At 59.9% G+C, this 21,234-nt stretch overlaps 2 protein-coding genes across 3 annotated transcripts in view; one reads left to right on the plus strand and one right to left on the minus strand.

Moving 5' to 3' along the window:
• LOC127542783 (translation initiation factor IF-2-like) lies at positions 1-12,092 on the minus strand. Its single transcript, XM_051968598.1, has 3 exons — positions 11,487-12,092; positions 528-792; positions 1-438 (listed from the first exon to the last, which is right to left on the minus strand). The coding sequence occupies exons 1-2, from the start codon at positions 12,090-12,092 to the stop codon at positions 631-633; spliced, it is 768 nt and encodes a 255-aa protein (XP_051824558.1). The 3' UTR covers positions 1-438; positions 528-630.
• Positions 11,984-21,234, plus strand: part of PLXNA3 (plexin A3) — a 27,427-nt gene continuing 18,176 nt past the window's right edge. For both annotated transcript variants that reach the window (XM_051969307.1, XM_051969305.1), the window contains exons 1-6: positions 11,984-12,070; positions 14,848-15,530; positions 17,382-17,921; positions 18,219-18,401; positions 19,964-20,092; positions 20,183-20,283. In XM_051969307.1, the coding sequence (XP_051825267.1) occupies positions 14,886-15,530; positions 17,382-17,921; positions 18,219-18,401; positions 19,964-20,092; positions 20,183-20,283 (1,598 nt within the window). In that variant the 5' untranslated portion in view covers positions 11,984-12,070; positions 14,848-14,885. The remainder of the gene's footprint in view (positions 12,071-14,847; positions 15,531-17,381; positions 17,922-18,218; positions 18,402-19,963; positions 20,093-20,182; positions 20,284-21,234) is intronic.

Below are 21,234 nucleotides of genomic sequence, written 5' to 3' on the forward strand. Positions count from 1 at the left end.
TTTTTCTGCTTTTTTGTTTTTTTAATCTCACCCTTGGTTTTTCCCTTTTGCTCTGATTTTTGTCTCCCGACATGATTCATAAAGCGCTGTGTACTAAAAATAAATAAACTTACTGCAAAAAAAAAAAGATGATGAACATGCTGATTTCAGAAAAGCCCGGAAAGACCAACGGGAACTGCTGCCGAGTGAAGCGGGCGGAACCAGGAAAGCTTGTTCACAAGAACAGCAAGATGGCGGGGTGAACAGCTCTTCTCAGCACGAAGATTCCACGGACTCGGGATGGAGGACGCCATCCTCTCCGGAGAGAGAACCAGGGAGAGCGCCGGGGAGCACCGCTTATTAGCTTCGCTTCGTTCTTCTTCTGGTTTTTTCCTCGTGGTTTTTTCATTGTGTTCTGATTTTTCTCTCCCCACACGACTCATTTGGAGGTATGGAAATCTGATAAATGAACAAATAAACAAATAAATGAAAGAAAGAAAGGAAAAAACAAAGTCGGCCACAAAGAGCTAAGTCGTCAGCGGGCTTACCTGCCGGCCTTAAAGTAGGAGCTGGGACTGAAAGATGGGAAGACCCAGCTCCAAAAGCAGACACAGCATGCTGGAGGGGCAGGTGGGGGTAGATAAAGGCCTTCTACAGCAGTTCAAGGGCAGACGTCACCTCGGAGTGGTTATAACCAAGGAAGGCCTCCAGCGGGTGAGTGGGACGAGCTCCTGACGGACGCGAGGGAAGCATGGAAACAGGAGAGGGCGGCCCAGAACCGGCCACCGCACCGGGGCCCGACGGCAGAGTTGGCTAGAACGGGGCAAATAAAGGTTGTTCCTCCTGGTCAGAGGGCCGAGGTCTAGTCTCTAGCCTGAATTAAATGCATGTGAGACCCAGGTGAATAGTCATCAGCTTCTCTCTTCCAGAGTCTGGAAGCTCAGCAGCAGGAGCAGCCATGCCCAGGATGCACCGGGAGTCTCTGGGGTCTCCCCGTCTGACCTAGCTCTGAGCCTTCCCCAAGCACTTGCATCAGCACCCCCCCCCCAATTCTTAGGAACAAACTTCACCCCTGACCTTTCGAGTGGGGGGGTGGGGCAGACATCCCCGGAACCCGGGTCAGCCCAGCTGCAGACAGTTTGACCCAGGGCTGCTGGCTGGTCGTGCGCCAGCTTCTCGCCCCGCTGCTGAGAACTGGGTGCCAGGTGAGCACCAAAGGTGCCTGGCAAGCTCTCCCATTGGACGTGCCGGCCCCGCCCCTGAACGTCCCACATACGCCAGTAAAACAGGGAGGGAAAGCTGTAGGTGGCAGGGAAGAGGGGAGAAGGAAGGAGGAGGAGGCGAAGGGGGAAGGGGGAGGGGGTGGGGGAGGAGGAGAAAGCAGAGGGGGAAGGGGACAGCTCTTTGAGCAGGGCTGGCAGTAAGATGTAGTGGAAACCCTCTCGGCCTGGGAAGTCAGGACACCTGGGACCTTTAGTCAGGGAGATTGAGTGCAAGTCCCTGTCATTCCGAGCCACACTTTTCCCTCGAGGTGCAACAGAACAATGTCATTGAGATGGGGAAGAGTTGTGCAGAAAATCTGGGCAGGGGGCGCCGCAGAGCTCTCGCCGGGAAGGGACAGAAATGGACTTTCTAAGTGGAAATCATGTGACCTGGCAGCTCCTGTTCTAGTTTGTGTGGCTGGGGGGGGGGGGGGAGTCAGAAGGCGGGAGGAGGGGAAGGGGCTCGAAAGCCTCTCCTCCGTTCCTAACAGAAAGTGGGTCCCAACGTGGGCAGAAGTGGAGGGTGGGGAGGCCTGCGGCTGGGCCCGAAGCCTTCGCCACAAGCCCTGCCAACAGCTGCCCAAGCTGCAGCCCCCCCCTCGCCGCGACCGCAGGCCGCCCCCAAATTGGACACTGGAACTGCTTCCCTCAGGCTATTTCCAGCTTGGCTGCCCGGCCTCGGCTTCCTCTGGGGCGGCTCTGGCCCCGGCACAGAGGGGGCTCGCCCTACGTGACCTTCACCCCGTCCAGGAGAGAGCCGCCCTTGCCCTCTCCCACCTCGCAGCCGCTTCTCCCGTGTGCCACGAAGCTCCAGTGTGTACTTGACACCTCAAAGATGACCCAGATAGGCGATGTTGTCATCCCCATTTTAGGTAGACACAGGTTGGGGAGGATAAATGACTTCTGGATCACACGGGGTCTGAGGGAGGGATGGGAGGCCCACTGCCGCCGTCTGGCGCCTCCTCCACTGGTCTACCGGGCGCTGGCCGTCCCTCTCCCTGGCCCCGGCACCTGGCCAGACGGGCCGGGGGCCCCCCAGCGCCTGGCCGGCCAGGACAGGATTCCCCCCAGCAGGTATCAGCGTTGGGCAGACCCAAATGTGGCAGCCAGCCCCTCACTCTGGCAAGGCCGGGCACCGGGCAGAGGTTCCAGGTGAGGATGGCACAGAGAAATGGTGGCATGGATTTTTGAGGGTTTGAAAGCTCCTCCAGGTATTTTTTCCTCCTGAAGATGGGAAGAAGGGGGACTGGGAGGAGTTACAGGGGAGGATTGGAGGGCCTGAGTCTGGTGGTTTGGGGTGAGTGTGGAGGGTGGTTCCTTTGTGTGGGTGCCAGCTTCCTGATTCTCCCTCCCTCCCTCCCTCCCTCCCCAGCCACGTTTGCTGCGCCCAGTCACCCCTCCCTGCCGCAGCCTATAATGAAAGGGCCACATATTTCAGTCACGTGGGGTTCACCACCAAACTCTGGCCCCAGCATAGCCCCAGAAACCAAGGGGGGGGGGAAGCTGAGCCCAGCCCAAGGAGGGATAACGGGAGGGAGAGCAGACAGGTCCCCTCAAGCCTTCTGCTCGTCTTGGGGATTCTGCATTCGGTCAAAGGATCCGCCCAAGCCTTCCGAGACTTCAACCACTCGGCGGCACGTTGCCTGAGGAGGACTCTGACAGCCATCTTGGAGGAGGAAGGCGGAGCAAATTTGGAGAAGCCCGGAAAGGAGCTGCCAGGTAGAGGCCGGGCACCAGAAGAAATCGAGGAGCAACTTCTCCCCAAGGTCCTCCTTGCCCATCGGCTCCTTCTAGGCCCTTCTCTGCCCCAAAAGACACAGCCAGGTGGCACAGAGGGAAGAGCCCTGGGCCTGGAGTTGCCATGGAGGCAGATCTGTCCCGATGTGGCCTCCGACATTGACTAGCTGTGTGAGCCTGAGCGCGTCACTTTACCTCTGCTTGCCTCAGTTTCCTCATCTGTCAAATAGCACCCACCTCCCAGAGTTGCTGTGAGGATTTAATGAGCTACTGTTTGTTTTTTTTTTAAGGTGCTCAGTACAGCACTTGACGTACAATAGGTGCTACATCAAGGTCTCTTTCCTTGCCGGCACAGCCCCATCAGACGCCGACATCGAGCTCGTTTCCCTGCCCTCGGATCCCCGCGGAGGAGTCAGAGTTGCTCTTACTGAAGGGGTGAGGTGATGCCACCTGGGGGTACCAGGGTGAGTTGTGGCAGGGCAGAGGCCTTCCCAGATCTTGTCACATGGTGGGAAGGGGGGCGGGAAGAAAAAACACAGATGTTTATTAAAGCATTTTCATCCTCTGTGACCCTCACGGATGCTCTGGGAAGCAGGGGCTGTTAGTATCATTTGACAGTTGAAGAAACTGAGGCAAGCAGAAGGGAAGTGCCTTGCCACACAGCTGGGTTTTCCTGACCGCCCTCGGGCGGGAACATGGGCCATGCCCCCTCTCGCTTCATCCCCCCCCACCCCCTGGATTCCAAAGTCCTCCCGCTTTCCCGCTGGCATCTTCCAGGCCGGCAGCTTTACCACAGTCTGCGGCACCCCCACCCCAGCCCCCTCCCTCATGCCCTTGTGGCCGCGGCCAAGCCCTGCCCCTCTCTGCACACTCAGCACATGGCTGGGCTCCTCCCGGGCCGTAGCCAGGAGCGGGGCCACATCTGGAGCCCATAAAGGCCTCCCGGAGGTGTTGGGTTTCAGCTGTTTATGAAATCTGGAGGGAGTGAGGGCTAACTCAGGGGCATGGGGGTTGGGGAGAGATAAGGGTCCCTCCCTCCTTCCCCTGCCCCCTCTTCCTCCCACAAGTCCCAACCTTCCCCCAATGGTCCAGAAGCCTCTTCTCCCTCCCTTTCCAGCTGTGCCTTCAAGTCATTCTCAGAGCCACAACTCCCCCCCTAGAGTGGGGGGGGGCAGCTTGGAGAAAGCTGGTCTTTGTGGCTGGGCCTGCTGGGGGGCAGGGGCTGCTGGGGAGCAGGGATCCACAGACTCTCCAGCCTTGTGGGTGCTGCTCAGCTGACTTCCACCTTCTTCCTGGCCACCTCCGCCCCCATCCCCGGGGGCCAATTTTCTCACCCTGCACCTTCAGCGCTGGTTCTCACCCAGCTCTCACACTCAAGCCTCTCGTTAAGGAAGGAGGGGAGAAAGAGGGCGCGGGCTGGGAGCTTTCTTCAGGAAGTGCTATCGGTGAGGGGCTATTTCCAGAAGCTCAGGCTCTGGAGACAGGGTGGGGGAAAACTCAGCACCTCCTTCACCCTCACCCCAGTCGGCCTCTCCCTCCTCACCGCCAGCCCTCCGGAGCCAGCACCTGTCCCGGTCGGCCCTTGCCGGCGGGATGGCTTGGGGACCGTAGGGAGTTCCTACACTTAAGATTCATGGCTGGAAAGAGGCAAAAAGAAGATCCTCCAATGTCCTGAGCCAGTAGGCCTGGGGAGAAGGGGGAAGCGTATGTGCTGTGGATTTGGGGTCGGGACAAGGGAAGAGGTGTCGGGAAGGCCGGCTCGGGGAAGGAGGCGGCCGTTGGCTTCGGTAACGAGGCCCCTTCCAGGCTCTCCTTTCTTCTTCCAGCCTTCACCCTTGCCCACTGGGGTTCCCCTGGCGGCGAGCTAGGAGCAAGGGGCCGGAGGACTCAGTCAATAAACATTTGGTAAACATCATTTTCCGGGTGCCGTGCTCTGCGCCAAGTGCCAGGGGTACAAAGGAAGGCAAAAGCAGTTTCTTGCCCTCAAGGAGCTTCCGCTTTCATGGGGGGAGAGAAAACTATATACAAACAAGCTGTAGGAGGGAGAAATGGTCCATAACCAACTGAGGGAAAGTGCCGGCACTGAGGGGGGGCTTGGAAAAAGCTTCCTGGAGAAAGTGGGATCCACCTGGGACTCAAAGAAAGGCAGGAGGCGGTGGGGAGCAGGGGAAGCATTCTGGGCAAGGGGGGACATCCAGGGAAAGCGCCCAGAGCCCAGAGACGGAGGTCTCGTTCCTGGGACAAGTGGGAGACCAGTGTCGCCGGGTCTGAGGAAAGTAAGTAGGGAAGAAGTGAGGAGAGAAGTAAGGTGTGAGAAAAGCGGAGAGGTTGGGGCAAGGTTAGGTTATGAAGGGCTTCGAAGGCCAAGCACAACATTTGATACTAGGTGGCTCAGTAGCTAGAACGCTGGGCCTGGAGTCAGGAAGAGTGAACTCAGATTCAGCCCTCGGCACCCCACCTTTGTGACCCCGAGCAGGTCAGCCAACCTGTGCTTTAACTCCCCAGAGAAGGAAGCCAGTCTATTTGCCAAATAAAGGCAGGGGATCTGGCCCTCGGGTCGCTGAGGATCGGACATGACAACAAGGCGGGCGACAGGGGACCGCTGGACTTTATCGAGCGGGGCCAGCGTCGGGCTTTTAGGAAAATCACTGTGGAGGCCGATTTGGGGACGGATGCCGGCGAGCTGGCTGCCGGTGCCCAGAGCCCCATTAGCCCGGGGAGTGTCTGAGGAGAGGGGCGTCGGGGAGATCAGAGAGACCTCGCAAGGGTCCACACACGACAGCTCGGTTTTGGAGGATGAGTGAAGAACCGGGTTGACGCTGAAGGTGCCCTGATGCACCGGGGGCACGCGGCGCCCTCGCCCGTCACAGGGAAGTGGGCGATGGCTGGGTTTCAGGCCTCTTGGTGAGGGCTGGAGGTGCACGTTTGGGAAGCAATCGGCAGAGACGTGCTGGGCTCCATGAGATTTGCGGGGCCACCTGGAGAAAGGGTCTAGAAGGAAAAGGAACCCCACGATTGGTGGGCCTGAGCCACAGGGGAGACCGGGAAAGAACACCAGACAGGTGGGAGACCCGGAGAAGGGGTCCCCAACACCCAGAGAGGAGAGAGGACGCAGGAAAGGGTGCCGGACGGTGGCAAGGGCTACAGTCAAGTCAGGGAGGAGGGAGCGACGGGAGAGGGGAGCACTGCGTCCAGCTTGTTCCTCCTCCCTTTCTCACTCAACTCCAAGCCCCAGAGGATTGTGGTAGAAGGAAGCTTAGCTTCGGGCCTTCCCCTCCCCCTCCAGATGGGTGACCCAGGGCAGGGCTCTCTTGCCTCCTCCCCCAATCTGGCCGAGGGCAGTGATTAATCTTCTTCTCCCCGCTCTCCTTATATTCCAGATACACCTCGGAAGAGCTGTGGTTAGGTCTCTGAGGGGGATGGGGGAGACAGAAATTCCCTCCAGTAAATGGGGGTGGGAGAGCTGACCACAGAGGGTGTTGTGCGGTTGGAAAAAAGGTTAAGGATTGTGGATCCACTTGGAGGTTTGGGGGAGGGAGTGTGGGAGAGAGTGTGTGTGTGTGTGTGTCTGTATGTGTGTGTGCACACGCTCCTGTTCACACTGGCTCATTGAATTCTAACCGTGCTCCCAAGTGAAAGGGCCCTCAGAACCCAGAGAGGGAAACCGAGCTCTGGAAGTCCCTGCCACTCGCAGTGGCGGAGGGGCCAGTCCTTAGCCAGGAGGAAGTTTCCTACTCCAGGACCGAAGGCTTCTGGGGATCGCAGGTAGAAGGAACGACTGCTTCAGCTTTGCTGGGGCGAAGTGCCTGCAGAACGACCCCCCCCCCATAAGGGAAGTGCCCTCCCTGAAAAGGATGGGATTGTCTGCACGGGGGAGGAGAAGGGCCCTCCCTTGTGGCCCACCCTGACCTCGCTGACAGCCCGGGCCCAGCGCCACTCCCTCCCCAGACAGCCTTGCCTCGCTCCCGGAGGGGGCTCACGCTCCTCCTCTTTAGCTGTTCTCTGTTCCCTGGGGGGCTCTGGGGTGGCCCCGCATCAGACTCCCAGCTTCGGCCTCAGCCCCACTGCCCACTGGACGGGCACTTTGTTGGCTCCGGGCTGGGGGTTGGGCCCAGGGCCTGGTGGGCTCGGCTAAGCCTGGGGCTGTGTAGTTCATCTCTGTCACCATGGAAACCAGGCCTGGTACTGGGTGGCTGCTAATTGAGTGAGCTCCATCTAGAGCTGAGCTCCCTTATATGGAACGGCTGGGAGGGGGCTGGTTCCCAGAAACCCAGGTCTGGCTCCTCTCCCCATCTGTTGAGGTGTTAGCATCTGGGAGGGAGAAGGAGGGAGGATGGCTTTACTGGGGGGTTGAACTCTGGAGGGAGAGCACCATTACCCCAATGGGAAGCCCCCCGCCAGGGTGGTTGGTGGCCAGCTGCTTTCCTTTGGGTCTCCTTATGTGGCAGAGACCCCCCCCCTCCAAAATGCTCAGGGACCCACGGAGGCATCCATCCGGCAAACGGCTGGGGGTCACACAGGCATTTGGGGGCGTCCTCGTCCCTGGCTCCTGGAGGGACCCAAACCGGGCTCGGCGCTCGCTGCAATGGAGGGGGCACTGGTGGGGGGACCACCGAGGGATCACCCTGGGGAGGGGCTTCGTGTCTGCAGAATCACGAAATCCTACAAGTCACGAACGTCAGACAAAGGGAGCCGCCTGTCCAGCCATTCCGTTCCACGCTCTAGGCCCCGGCTTCCCAAGCCGAGTGTGATCCCCTGTAGGTGAACGTGAGGGCCCGGCCGTTTGAATGCGCTCTCAGAAACCGATGGAGCTGGGCACCCGTTTTCTATCCCTGGGCTCATGTACAAGGAGAGGGGGAGGAGGAGGAGTGGAGCCCGTGGCTAAGTACAGAGGTGCAAGAGGGGCCTGTGGCCGGCTCCGTGGAGATGGGGCACATGTGAGGGGCTGTGGTTTTGTGGGGGTGGGGGATCTAGGGGGGATGAGGCTGGGGTGGGGTGGGGATGAGTATGGGTGGGGGCCTGTGGCTGAGCGGGGGAGGAGGGAGGGCACCCTGTGGGTGGGTAGGGCGCTGTGGGAGAGTGGCTGTGGCCGGCTGGGGGCGTAGATGGGGGACCTTGAGGGGCCTGCGACTGAGTGGGTGAGGGGAGGGCTGGGGCAAGTATGCAGGTGTGAGAGGGAGGTACGACAGCTTCCCGAGTGTCTCCAGTTCACAGCAGTGCCGACAGCACGGACGTCTCTGGTTTTGGCCCCATGGGAGGGCGTGGGCAGGGGCGGGGATGGCAGCCTGAGCAAAGAGATGGGGGCATTTCTGACCGAGCCCACTGGCCCTCGGTCTGAACGACTCCTGGTTCCCTCTGTCCCGGAGCCGGATCGCTGCCCAAGTCACGGGAGCTGGGATTTAGAAGCTTCTTGTCTGAAGAATCCCCCACTGCCGTCCCAGCCTCAGCGTGCACAACCTGCCTCGAAGCCACCTCCACGGAGGCTGCCCACTGCACTCATGCACACCTCTTGGCTTTCCTTGGGAAGCGTTCCCGTCCTGGAGGCCGCTGGGAGGCACGGTGGCTGGAGCGCCGGACCCAGAGTCAGCAAGACCCATTTCCCGGCCTCTACATATTTCCTTTTGATGGCTGTTCTCGGTCCTGCCCCTCGGAGCCCGGCAGAAGCAGGTTCGTCCCTTCGGTACCACCTGGCCCTGCTCCCAGCCACGAGCCCCTACCTCCCCCCAAGCGCTCCCTGGCTCTGTCCCATATTTATATGAATCTATTTAAGGCTCCCATCATCACCTTGCCTTCAGAAACGGTCAAGAAAGCATCAACAGCCTGGACCCAAAGCAGCCCCGGCCCCCGCCCCATGCCCTCGGGACTGCCGACTTGCACAAACTCGCCCCCCTTTCGGCCCCGCTGCCGGCATCAGGCCTCCCCAGTTGGTGCTCGTGAAGCTGATTCTTGAATTTGTGTGAGACCACGTCTGTCCCTATGGACCTGGAACCTCCTGCATTTCAGCCGAGGCCAAGAGCCCGGGGAGGCCCTCGGGGACCCTGACTCGTCTAACGTGTCGGCCCCCAGTTCGGGTCTTCTGCCCGCGGGAAGCTCAGCCGGACCAACGGACTGGCCGGCATCGTTGCTTTTATCCCATTTGCCCCGTTTTTTACATCGGTTCTTTTTTAAACTCTGGGTTCCAAAATCCCTCCTTGCCCTCCCTCCTCCCCAAGAAAGCAACCGATCTGATGAAGTCACACATATGGAGTCATCAGGAGGTCCTCATCAAAAGAAATTGTTGTTCTCTTCACTCCCCCCTCCCCCACATCCCCTCCACCCCCTTCCCCTTTCCCAGAGCAAGAATAAAAGGGGGGAGACTGAGCATCATAGTGGAATCGGATGTCGGGCCCTCATCTCTGCCAGGCCTGTATTAAATGAGGTGCCATCCAGACCAAACCCATCGTCCTCGTCCTGGAGGATTCTCTGCTGCCATTCTGAGTTGGCCCAAACTCCCCACAGCCCAAAGCGGACCACGCCACCCCCCCGCCCCCAAGCCACTCTCTCCCCAACTTTCCCACCACTGGTAAGGGGACCACCGGCCTGCCTCCTATGTCCCCGCCTCGAGCCTCTCCTGACTCCAGGCCGCCCCAGCAGAGCCCTTCCTGAACAGTAAGTAAGACCGGGTCCCCTCCCCCACCCCCTACTCCAGCTGTTCCCTGTGGCCTCTGATTGCCCTTCAAAGCACTTTACAACCAGTCCCATCTTACCTTTGGCCTTTAACCTCCCGCTCTCTCTGTATGTGTCCCCCCTCCTCTTTTCCTCTCTCCCTCTCCGTCCCTCCCTCCCCTCCCCCTCTCTGTGTCTCTCTCTCCCTCTTCCTCTCTCCCTGTCTCTCTCTCCTTCTCTCCACTTTTCTCTCTCCTCCCTCTCTCCTCTCCCCTTCTCTTCTCTGCTTTCTCTCATTCTGTCTCCCCCCTTTTCTTCTCTCCCTTTCTCTCATCTTTACTCTCTCCCTTTTCTATTCCCTCTCTCCCCCTTCTCTTTCTTTCTCCTCTCTCCCATTCTCTTCTCCCCTTTCTCATTCTCTCTTCTCCTCTCCCCTTCTCTCTCTTTCTCTCCTCTCCCATTCTCTTCTCTGCTCTCCTCTTTCTCATTCTCTTCTATCCTCTCCTTTCCCTTTCTCTTCTCTCTCCTTCCTCTTCTTCTTCCTCCTTTTCTCTGCTTCCCTCCCTTTCCTCTCCCCCCCACTCTAATCCAGTGACCAAAAACTCGACCCTGTAACCTCTGGGCTCCAGATGTGGGTTTTGGCCAGCCCTCACCTCTGGAAGGCTCTTCCTCCTCAGCTCGGCCCCCCAGACTCCCCTGAATCTTCTCCAGGAAGCCCTTCCTTGTCTGTGGATGAGCCAGGAGGTCAATGTTACTGGATGGGGGGTGGGGGGGTGGAGGAAGAATCTGGAAAGACCGGAAAGGTGAGAGGGAGTCCAGTTGGGAAGGACTTTAAAAGCCAAACGGGGGTTTTCTGTTTGATCCTAGGGTGATAGGGAGCCATGGAGTTGACTGAATGGGAGTGGTGTGGAGAGACAAGCACTTTAAAGGCTGAGCAGAGGAGTAGAGAGAGGGAAGGCCCGAAGCAGGCGGACACCCCCGAGCTGGCTGCTGTGCTAGTCTCACCTCACCCCTCAGTGGGGCATAGCCTAGAGACACCACAAAGGTGAAATCACAGACCTTGGAAAAGCTTGGATATGGGGAGAGAGTGAAGAGTCTAGGAGGACTCCAGGCTGGGAGCCCAAGGACTGGGAGCCCAAGGACTGGGAGCCCAAGGCCTGGGAGGAAGGTATCACCCTCAATCATAATGGAGAAGGTTTAGGGGAAATGACCCGGAGCCATTTGGGATCTGCTGACTTTAAGGACGGGATACGTTGGCTTCAAAGATTTAGCAAAATTTGAAGAGAGGTGCAAAAATCAGTATCACTTGATTTGGGGGGGGTCAGGAAAGGTCTCCCACCATCACGAGCAACAGGGAACAGGCAGGTCCGTCCCAGCGTCTCTTGCTCCCGGGTAGTTAGAATTGTCTGTGCCTAACACACCACAATCCAGTAGCACGGTCACACAATCCCATTTGGTGTGGGAGGCAAGCCAAGTAGTAGCCTCCCTGCCTCCCTCCCGGCTTCCCTGCCATGGAGTGCACATGGCTCCATGTGGAAGGGGGGTGGGGGAGAGGGGGAGAAAGGGGGAGGGATAGAAGGGGGGAGAGAGAGAGAGAAGGAGAGACACAGAAAGGGGGAGGGGGAAAGAGAGAAAGAGGAAGAAAGAGAGGGAGAGGGGGAGAAGGGGAGAGGAGGAGAGGGGGAGGGAGAGAGGGAGAGAAAGAGAGGGAGGGAGAGAAAGAGAGGGAGGGAGGGAGAAAGTGGGGAGAGAGAGGGGGGAGAAAAAGGGGGGAAGAGAGAGAAAGGGGGGAAGAAGGGGGGAGGAAAGAGAGAGACAGAGAGTGAGAGACAGAGAGAGAGCATTCACCAATAGAGACGTTACCACTGTTAGCCTAGAGGGGGGTTTCGGCTGAGATCCTTCTGCTTCCTCGTGGAAGGGAGTCCAGGGATGTCCCTCCCCAGGAGCGACCTTCGGGGATGTAAGGTCCGAATTGTGGTGCTCGAGCTTTGAGGGAGGGGTGCTGCGACTTGACCCCTCCTCGCAGGCCGGCTTTTCGAGCTCCGCCCCCTCCCGGGCCAGATGGTACAGTCCGAGTTTAAAAGGCCCGGGCCGGCTCGGCGGGCGCAGTGTGTGGGCGGCGGCGGCGGCGGCGGCACCCCGGCAGCCACGGACTCGCCTTCTAGGGGCTGCCCCGGCCTGCCCGCGGCCACTGGGCGGCTGAGCGACAACAGGGAGCCCGAGCCGGGGCGCCGCCGCCGCGGGGTTCCGAGGCGCGGGTGCGCACACCCCGCCCCCGTCCACTGGCCCCGCCCCCCGCCCCCGGCGGCCAGCCAGTGTGTCCCCCATCCGGGGCCTGGCTCGTGCTGGTAGCCCCCTCCCGCCGACCGTTGTGGGCATCGGTGTCTGGGGGGCCCCGGCGTAAACTTCCGGGGTGCTGCCCCGCCGTTCCTTGCGTCCAGCTCCAGGTAGGTGACCCCCTCCCCCCATCGGGAATCCCCCTGCACCCTGGGGGCCTCCCTTCCCCATCCCTGTTCGTGGCGCCGTCCCCAGTCACCTGTCCGCCCCTGCTGGGGAAGCTGGAGGTGGGTGCGGCCCCAGCTTGCCTTTACTCCCCGTCCCCCCTTCTCCTCCAAACGCACTTTGTGAAATTTTCTTGGAGGGCTCAGTGTCAGGGTCGGGCGAGAGACCCCTCCCTCTCCTCGAATCCACGACTTTCCGCCTGGGGGGGAGAGGGGGGAGGTTGCTGGTGCTTTGGGATCGATGTAATAATCACTCGGGTGATGGGGGGGTGCGATGTGCTAATTCTGTCTCCTCTGGGGCAGGGGAGAGAGACCCCAAAGTAGGCCCGAAGTACTTGGGTTGAAGAACTAAGAGGTTTGGGCATTTGCGGACTGGGGCTCTTTGTGTGGGAACGGGGAATTGGCTGCATGGAGAGGGAGGAGCTGGGGCTGACTTGGGTCTGAGTTTCTGGGGCTGTAGATGGAGGAAGGTGTTTGTGTGGCTGAGAGTTCTGGGTCTGGAAGGCAGCTTAGAAAGCTGCCCATCAGAGAGAAGGGGGGGTGCTGGGGCTCTCAATCACTGGCCTCCCCCTCCTGGTAGAGGGGAGCTGTCATAATGAGGGGCTGAGGGGCCCCGTCAGACAGAAGACCCCCGGTTCTTAAGCAGAGCCCTCACATGCTCGCCCCCCATTCCCAGGTTCTCCACCTCCCTGCTTGGACCATGTGCCTCCTTTCTGGGCTCAAGTGCCTCAGTTAGGTAGGGAAGGTGGTGGGGCACTCTGGGTTCTGGGGAGCCATCCGGCGGAGAATAGCCAGAGCCATACTTTGAATCCTGGCTGCGACGTTGCAGGTTTCTCCTGTCTCCCCTAGATCTGGTCTGCTTTCTGTTTATCTTGGAGACTGGGGTTTTTTCCCTTCCTCTTTTCCCCCCCTTTGACTCTTCCTGGGCCTCCTTGGAGCTGGGCTGGAGAGCTTTTGCTTTCCCCTTTCAGATGGCAGCGTCGCTTTCCCTTCTCCCTTTCCCTCCCCGCTCCCCACCCCCTGCCCATGTTGGCCCCTCGGGCTTCACCACCTCCACCACGGCAGGCACGGGCAAAATCAGCGACATGGTTCTCGGGCCGGCGCCAGCGTTCCCCGAGCTGTTTTCCTCCATCTCTGGGCCCGTGGAGTGGGTGTGGCCTAGGAGTGGACACCATTCATTGTGGGGCGACCAGAGATAGGGTGCCCACCCCTGGGCCCAAAGCAGCCTTTTCTCGAGCTGTGGGGCGCCTCCAGCCAGTCTCGCCTCATGGGCTACGTTTCCCGTCCCCAAATGTAACGATACGATGGACGGTATCTTCCAGCGGCTGCGGTCCCTGCCCATTGTCGGCATTCGGGCTCACTAAAATGGCAAGGGTGCCCACCTGGGGCGGGAGGGGTGCCCACTCACAGCACATAGGGGTGAGAGGTGAGATCCTTGAATTTTAGAGTTGGGGGCTGTGAGTCGGGGGGATTGGCATGGAAGGGGGGGCACCGTACGTCCCTGCCTCTTTCCTGAGCCCCACAGCTGGTCCGGAGTGATTCGGGCCCCACGGTTTCTCTTGACGGGCCGGGGTCGGGCCTGCCGTCCGCTTTCCCTGCCCCCGACGTGGAGGCGGCTCGGAGGGTTCTGAGCCGGCGGCGTCCCGTTCTGCTGCCTGTGCGCGTTGTGTCGGGCTCCGTCTGGGAGGCTGTTTATTGGAGTGTTTGAGTGTTCAGGGCTGTTGTGTGTGTCTGGCTAGCGCTGCATTTGTGTATCTTGGTGGTGCTGTGTGTGTGTGTGTGTGTGTGTGTGTGTCAGTCAGAGAGAGATAGAGGGAGAGATCTGTGACCTGCTGCGTCGTGGCTGAAGGCGAGCCCCCCTCCCCTCCCAAGCCACGCTCTGCTTTGTGTGTGTGTGTGCGAGTGCTGCAGGTGGTGGGGATTCAGACTCCAAGGATGGAGGGACAGCAGCCCCAGGCAGCCCGGGCCCAGGGACTTCAGAATCGGAGCCGTCCAGCTCCATCTTAGCTCCACCCTGCGGGAGCTTGATTGGGAGGGGCCGTGGGGGCCCTCGCTCTGCTCCAAGCCGCCCCCCCTCCCCCAGGAGCTGGCCAGCTTTAGCACAGAAGAAAGGACAGCAGCAGCCTTGAGGTTATCCATCCTCCCCACTCTCCGCCCAGTACCGTGCGTCCCAGGTCCCGGAAAGGGGAAAAAGCCAAGCCTTTGCCGGCAAGGACGCCAGCCCCACGTGATAGCACACCTGTGACTCCATGGGGTGTTGGGGCTCCGGAGGCAGATGGGGGCTCTGGGGATTCAGTCTCTGAGCTCCTGCCTCTTTGGGCCAGGGTTTTCCGAGACCCCTTGGGTGTGGCCCGTCTCCCTCGGGGCCTGATGCTAACGAGCTGGTCTCTGGGAGGCCGAGGGTGCTTTCCGGGCGCCGCTCGGTGACTGGGCCACCTTCTCCCTCCCCGACCATGGTGCTCTTTGTTCTCTCCCTCCCTCTCGAGTCTGACATTTGGGAGGAAGGGGCCGGGAGCCGGCTGCCGGGAAGGCTGGGCAGGGGGTGTTTGGGGCAGATCCCCTCCGCTCCATCCTCGGCGGATTGGGTGTGTGACAAGTGGGGAGGGCTCCCGGAAGGAGGCGGCTCGAGGACAGGCCCTTCCCGTAGTCTTCCCCCGCACCCGATCGGACGGCCGGGGTACGTCTCCGTGGCGTCCCCCGACCTTGTTCCCTCTTCCCCCAAGTCTTCCCCTAGGACTCGGCCGCTCGCCCGGGACCGGCCATGGCTCCGGGGGACCCCGCGGCGCCGCGTGCGAAGGCGTCGGGCCCCTTCCCGCCACTGCTGCTGTTGCTGCTGCTCCTGCCCCTTCCCCGCGAGGTACTACCGGCCGCGGGCCCCTTCCATACCTTCTCTGCAGCCGACACCACCTTGACCCACCTGGCCGTGCACCGGGGGACAGGGGAAGTGTTTGTGGGGGCCGTGAACCGGGTGTTCAAGTTGTCCCCAAACCTCACCGAGCTGCGGGCCCACATTACCGGGCCCATTGAAGACAATGCCCGCTGCTACCCCCCTCCAAGCATGCGGGTCTGTACCCACCATTTGGTACCCACCGATAACATCAACAAACTGCTGCTCATCGACTACGCCAGTCGGCGCCTGGTGGCCTGTGGCAGCATCTGGCAGGGCATCTGCCAGTTCCTTCGCCTCGATGACCTTTTTAAACTGGGTGAGCCACATCATCGCAAGGAACACTATCTGTCAGGGGCCCAGGAGCCAGACACCATGGCCGGGGTCATCGTGGAGCAGGGATCGGAGCCCAGCAAGCTGTTCATCGGCACGGCCATAGACGGCAAGTCCGAGTACTTCCCCACCCTCAGCTCCCGCAAGCTCATCCGCGACGAGGACAGCGCCGACATGTTCAGCTTGGTGGGTGGCCCGGTGGGGGTGGGAGGATGGTCCGGGAGCAACTTCCTGCTCTGGGGGGGGGGGGGGAGGGGGTGCTTGAAACTGCCCTACCTGAAGAGAGCTGCCAGTGCACTCATCAGGGACAGATTGAGAGGGATCAGTGATCAAATGACTGTAGCCTTCAAAGATCACAAAGAAAGCTGAAAGTTAATGGCTCCATCATGCTCCCTTCTGGGGGATGGCTGGGGGGAAAGCCAGCAGCTTTTTCTTCTGGAGACTAGGAGGCCCCGGGTCTTCTGGCGGGGGGGGGGGGGAGGGAGATCCTAAGCCAACTCGAGCCGTTTGGCCAAGCTGTCCCTGGCTCCAAGTGATGGATTCCAGGGCCGAGGAGCTAGGACCAAGTAGGGTCTGCTGGGCCGGACTGCTCACATAAGGGGGTTCAGAGTGGCCACTGCTTCCCCGGCTCTCTCCTCCACTTCCTGGGGGAATGCTGGGATCTTGGCATTGACACGTGAATATATGGCCCACGGTTATGGATCATAGATCGATTGGGCAAGGGACCTTGAGTCAAACCTGAAGTCAGCCAAGAGTCCCATATATGATCTAGTAGCACCCCTCCCACAAAGGTGACCAAGGGACTGGGGCACCGGACCTGGAGTCGGAAAGGCCACAGTTCACATTTGACCTCGGATGCTAGCTGTACGAGCCTGGGCCAGTCACTTCCCCCCTGCCTGTATAAAACTGGGGGAGGAAATGGCAAAACACTCCGGGATCTTTGTCAAGAAAACCCCTGAACACTTGGTCCAAGGGGTGCCCAAGAGTCAGCTTTTGACTCAACAGCCACAGCCCCTCCTTGGGCACCCTTTCCGCCAATGTAAGTCGAGACTTGGCTCATTTCCTTTTTGCCCAGGAGTCCTCGGCCGGTAGATCTGGAAAAGGTTTTGGGGAATCCTGGGACTTTGGGAGCCAGCCTCACGGGCAGGCGTCCGACACTCGCTTGGGGTCCACCCGGGGGTCTCTTAGGGCAGCCTGGCGGAAGGCCTCCGGCTTTGCTAGTCAGCACTCGTGCCGGTGACCTAAATGAGAATGAAAATGGTTCCTGCCCTCTAGGATCACACTTGTCCCCGAGGCCAGGGCCCATCGCCCTCGTTTGGCATTTCTGTCCCCGGCACTTACCCACTACCCGGAACAGTAAGCAATTTCTAAAGGCTCGGGAACGGACCGACCACACGCACACAGAACGAGGTCCGTGTGGCGTTCTTAGGCCGAGGAAGGACAACGAATGTATCGGCCTCGTGTCCAGATTCTCAGCCACCCGACTGAGCCGTCGGGTCCGTCTGTCCACACATCCCACCATGCGCGTGGGCACGTGTCGTGGCTGGGGCGTGTCTTGGCGGTCTCCCTCTGGGATTTTTATCCCCTCCACAGCCCCAAACTTTTTCAAAAGGCAAGTAGCGTGTGAATCTGGGTTCTCGTTCCAGTTCTGCTGTGTACTTCCGTCACACTGGGCAACCTACTGACACTCCCTGGGTCTCAGTTTCTTCATCTGTAAGATGAGAGGGTTGCACTTGGCATCTAAGGGTCCTTCCAGCTCTCAAGACTATCTAGATTCATTATAGCGATAGCAACTATTGTCAAATAAGAGGAAGGAGAACTTGGGACAATTCTTGCGAGAAGTTGGAACTTGCCTCGGCTCGAGCTTGGGGGGGAGCGATTTCTAGAGCCGTTTCAGGTGGCTGTAGTGGAGGGCCACCCCCTCCCCAGCCCCAGCCTCTCTAAATCGGCGAGGCTCGTCGGCTTGGGGCCGGAGTTGACTCGCCTTTCTTCCCCCTCTCATTTCCCTTCTTTCCTTTCTTTCCCTTCCTTCCTCAGGTGTACCAGGATGAGTTTGTCTCCTCACAGATCAAAATCCCGTCAGATACCCTGTCGCTGTACCCAGCCTTCGACATTTACTACGTGTACGGCTTTGGGAGCGAGTCTTTCGTCTACTTCCTGACGCTGCAGCTCGATACCCAACAGACGCTCTTAGATGCGGCCGGCGAGAAATTTTTCACATCCAAGATCGTGCGCATGTGTGCCGGCGATTCGGAGTTCTACTCCTACGTGGAGTTCCCCATCGGCTGCTCCAGAGACGGCGTGGAGTTCCGCCTGGTCCAGAGCGCCCACCTGGCCAAGCCCGGCCCCCGGCTGGCGCAGACGCTGGGCTTGTCGGAGGATGAGGACGTGCTCTTTACTATCTTCTCCCAGGGGCAGAAGAACCGTGCCAGCCCGCCCCGCCAGACGCTGCTCTGCCTCTTTACTCTCAGGGACATCAACGCCCACATTCGGCGCCGAATCCAGTCCTGCTACCGTGGAGAGGGCAAACTGTCTCTGCCCTGGCTGCTGAACAAGGAGCTTCCCTGTATCAATACAGTGAGTATGAGCCCCAGATCCCCCCTCTCCCTCTTCCCCTCCTTGCTCCCCGTCTCCCTCTTCCTCGCCTTGCTCTCCATCTCCACTCACTTCTCCCTCCCCCATTTCAGCGATATTGGAGGAGCCCCAGGCCAAGGGTTGGGGGGTGATGGGCACCCGGATGGCAAAGCACACTCCGGCCACATTCGTGAGCCTTCAACCAGGTTTGGGACGAGGCAGCCGGAAGGAAACGGGAGGTCTTAGCTTCTTCCCCTCCAGGGAACGAAAAGGATAAACTTCTCTTCCTTCCACCCCCAGCCCATGCAGATAAATGGAAACTTCTGTGGCCTGGTCCTAAACCAGCCCTTGGGCGGGCTGCAGGTGATCGAAGGGCTGCCCCTGCTCGAGGACCGGTCGGACGGGATGGCCAGCGTGGCCGCCTACACATACCGCCAGCATTCGGTGGTCTTCATCGGCACCCGCAACGGCAACCTTAAGAAGGTAAGGCCGGGGCGGTGGTTTCTCTGGCTTAGGGTTCGAGTGCCAGCTCGAAGAGGTGCCATGCCGGTGCAAGGCAAGGCCGGACGGAACCACTCCGAGGCGGTGTTTCGGCAAGCTTGGCGCGCTGTGGTGACTGAGGCTAGCAGGGGGTCCCGGGAGCAGGTGAGCCCTGTGGGCGTCCGAGTGAGGGTGCTGCAGGGAGAGCAGGTGATGGGAATTGAAGGCTGGCCGTATTCAGGACAGTGAGCAGACCGTCTGGGCCCGAGTGGAGGAACCTGGCGGTGGGCGGCCTTGGGTGCCCATCCCAAAAGTTGGATTTTTATCTTGTAGGCATTGGGGAGCCAGGGAAGGATCTGGAGTGGGGAAGGAGCATGGTGGTAGTGGCTGTGACTCATAGGACAGCCAGATAGAGGGTGACGGGTTACTGGGAGAACAAATGGAGACTACATTCAGGCCCGGAGCTAGTAAAGACTGGGAGGGGACTGAGCAAGATCTTCAGCTGCTTTAGTTTGGTGCCCTTCTCCACTCTGGAGTGACTTGGGCTGCCCCACTGGGCTCCTTCACTTCCCTTCTCCCGAAGCCTCCGGGAAACTTTGTAGCACATTCCCATTCGGGGTTTAGTTGGATGATGGTGGGGGAGGAGTTAAGCTGCTTTTTGTCTTGGGCAACCGTGTGCCCCCTTTCCCTCTCTCAGCCTGTTCCCGCCTCCCGTGAGGTGGGTGTGAGGAAGGACGGCCTTCCCGAGGCATGGCTTAGAGGTGGCAGTAGTTGGTGCTGCTCTAGGCCTCCGACTTGCAGATGGACCCGGCCTTCTCCCAGGCCCTTCTGGGTTTCAGCTTGCCTCAGCTCTTCCTTCCTTCCTTCCTTCCTCGGCCTCAGTTCCCCGTTACATGTGAAAATCCCCTCCCAGAGTGGGGCCTTCTGATTTGGGACTTCTCTTGTGACCCTTGGGTCTGTAGTCTTTTTGGTCCTCCCCACTCAGAGTCAGGGGGCCATTTGGGGGCAAGAGAGGAGGGACAGAACTCCCCAGACTAAGAGATTCAGCTAGAGGCTCATGGGAAGCAGGGGCCCCGGCCCTGCTGTGCTCGGTTTGACCACTAGCTGGGCCCCCGAGGACTCCTCGAAGCCCTAGCTCTCTTAAATAATCTGAGCACCTTATAGCATGTTCCTTCTTTCTCCTCCTCCTGAGGATTCTGGGATGGCTTAGGGAAGAATTTTCTTCCCTGGAGTCAGTGCATCCTCTTTATCGGGGGTGGTGGGGTGGGGAGGTGATGGGGGAGATTCAGCTATTCCCATTGGTACCGCCCCCATAGGGAGGCAAAGAGAAGCCGGCGTGTTTGGGCCATGGCTTAAGTCAGTGTGCCGATGTTCCGTGCCCGAGCAACAGTCCAGGCCCGGCATTAGCCGACAGCATCCTGGCACACAGGGATGTTCTGCTCCCACTCCCCCTCCCCCCCACTCTGCTTGGGAGTGGAGGTGAGTGCTAGCAAGGGTGATCGGGGAGGGGGCAGAGGCCCCCATGGCCTTCCTCCGAAGCCCCTCCCTTTGCTTCTTCGGCCTAGGTTCGTGTGGACGGCATCCACGACGCCCATCTGTACGAGACGGTGTCTGTGGCGGAGGGCAGACCCATTCTCCGAGACCTCCTGTTTAGCCCGGACCATCAGTACATCTACCTCCTGAGTGACAAGCAGGTGCCCTCGGGGAGGAGGCGGGAGGCTGGCAGGGCCGGGGAGGGCTGGCTGCCGCTGGTCCGCTGAACCATCTCCCCTTCCGCTGCCCAGGTGAGCCGGGTCCCCGTGGAGACCTGCGAGCAGTATCTTCACTGCGGGGCGTGTCTAGGCTCGGGGGATCCCCACTGCGGCTGGTGTGTGCTTCACAACAAGTAAGCTGGCAAAGGGTGCTCGGGGGCCAGATGTTGGCCTCCCCCCGAGTCTCTCCCTCCTGGGCTCCCCCACTTCCCATGTCCCATCGGGCTCCCCGGGCTGGGGCGGGGGTCTGTGGCCAGAAGGCCGGCCGGAACAGAGGCAGCCAGGCAGGGCAGGGGGCCCTCTCTCCCCTGCCCTGGAGCACCCAGCACTGGCAGGCAGGGTTACTGTTGCGGTCTGCCTTCCTCTGAGATCAAGTGAGTGACTTGTCCTCTTCCAAGGAGGCTGCCTGGGTTACTTCTTGGAAGCAGGGCAGACACAGCCAAGGGAGCGGGGGGGAGGGCCCTGCATGTCTGAGGCCGGGTCACCTTGGGGGGGGCCTCATGCCTGGGCCGGGGACTGTCCTTGTCCTTGGGGAGGGCCCTGCATGTCTGAGGCCGGGGCCCTCACGGGCCACCTTGGAGGTCATTCTTGCCTTGTTTCCTTGGGTTCAAGTTTCGTGGCCAGAGATTTCCTGAGACCCCTCCGTGTTCCCAAGGATTTTCTGGTTCTTTCTGTGGTCAACCAGGGGCACATTTTCTCTTAGAATAAAAACCAAAATTTTATTCTTCTCCTTCTCCCCCCATATGAGCAGGACCTGGTGGGAGGGAGCCCCGAAGATGGCCATCTTCATCTTCCTCCCTGAGCAGGAGGGCCAGCAGGGACCCCTCCCCCATCCTGCCCCCCGTTCACGGGCTTGCTTAGGTAGGCCTGAGCGTGAGTGCCGACTGGCCTAAGTGAGTGTGACATGAGAGGCCACTTTGTTGGGGGTGGCACTGGGACAGAGAACAAGTGTTCATTAAGAGCCTACTATGTGCCATGAATTCTGCTAAGCGACTTACAAATAGCGGCTCGTTTGATCCTCACAGCCACCCCGAGAGGTAGGTGCTGCTCTGATCCCGATTGGATAATGGAGGAAACCGAGGCAG

This window comes from Antechinus flavipes, chromosome X (assembly GCF_016432865.1).
Source record: "Antechinus flavipes isolate AdamAnt ecotype Samford, QLD, Australia chromosome X, AdamAnt_v2, whole genome shotgun sequence".
NCBI lineage: Eukaryota > Metazoa > Chordata > Mammalia > Dasyuromorphia > Dasyuridae > Antechinus > Antechinus flavipes.

Bases quoted from the DNA above. Each gene is read 5' to 3' on its own strand.
- LOC127542783 (XM_051968598.1), bottom strand. From the start codon at position 12,092: ATGGGGGGAGGGGGTCACCTACCTGGAGCTGGACGCAAGGAACGGCGG. The intron at 793-11,486 runs GTAACGTCTCTA...GCCCCGTTCTAG, and splicing joins CCCCCTCTAGGCTAACAGTG to CCAACTCTGCCGTCGGGCCC.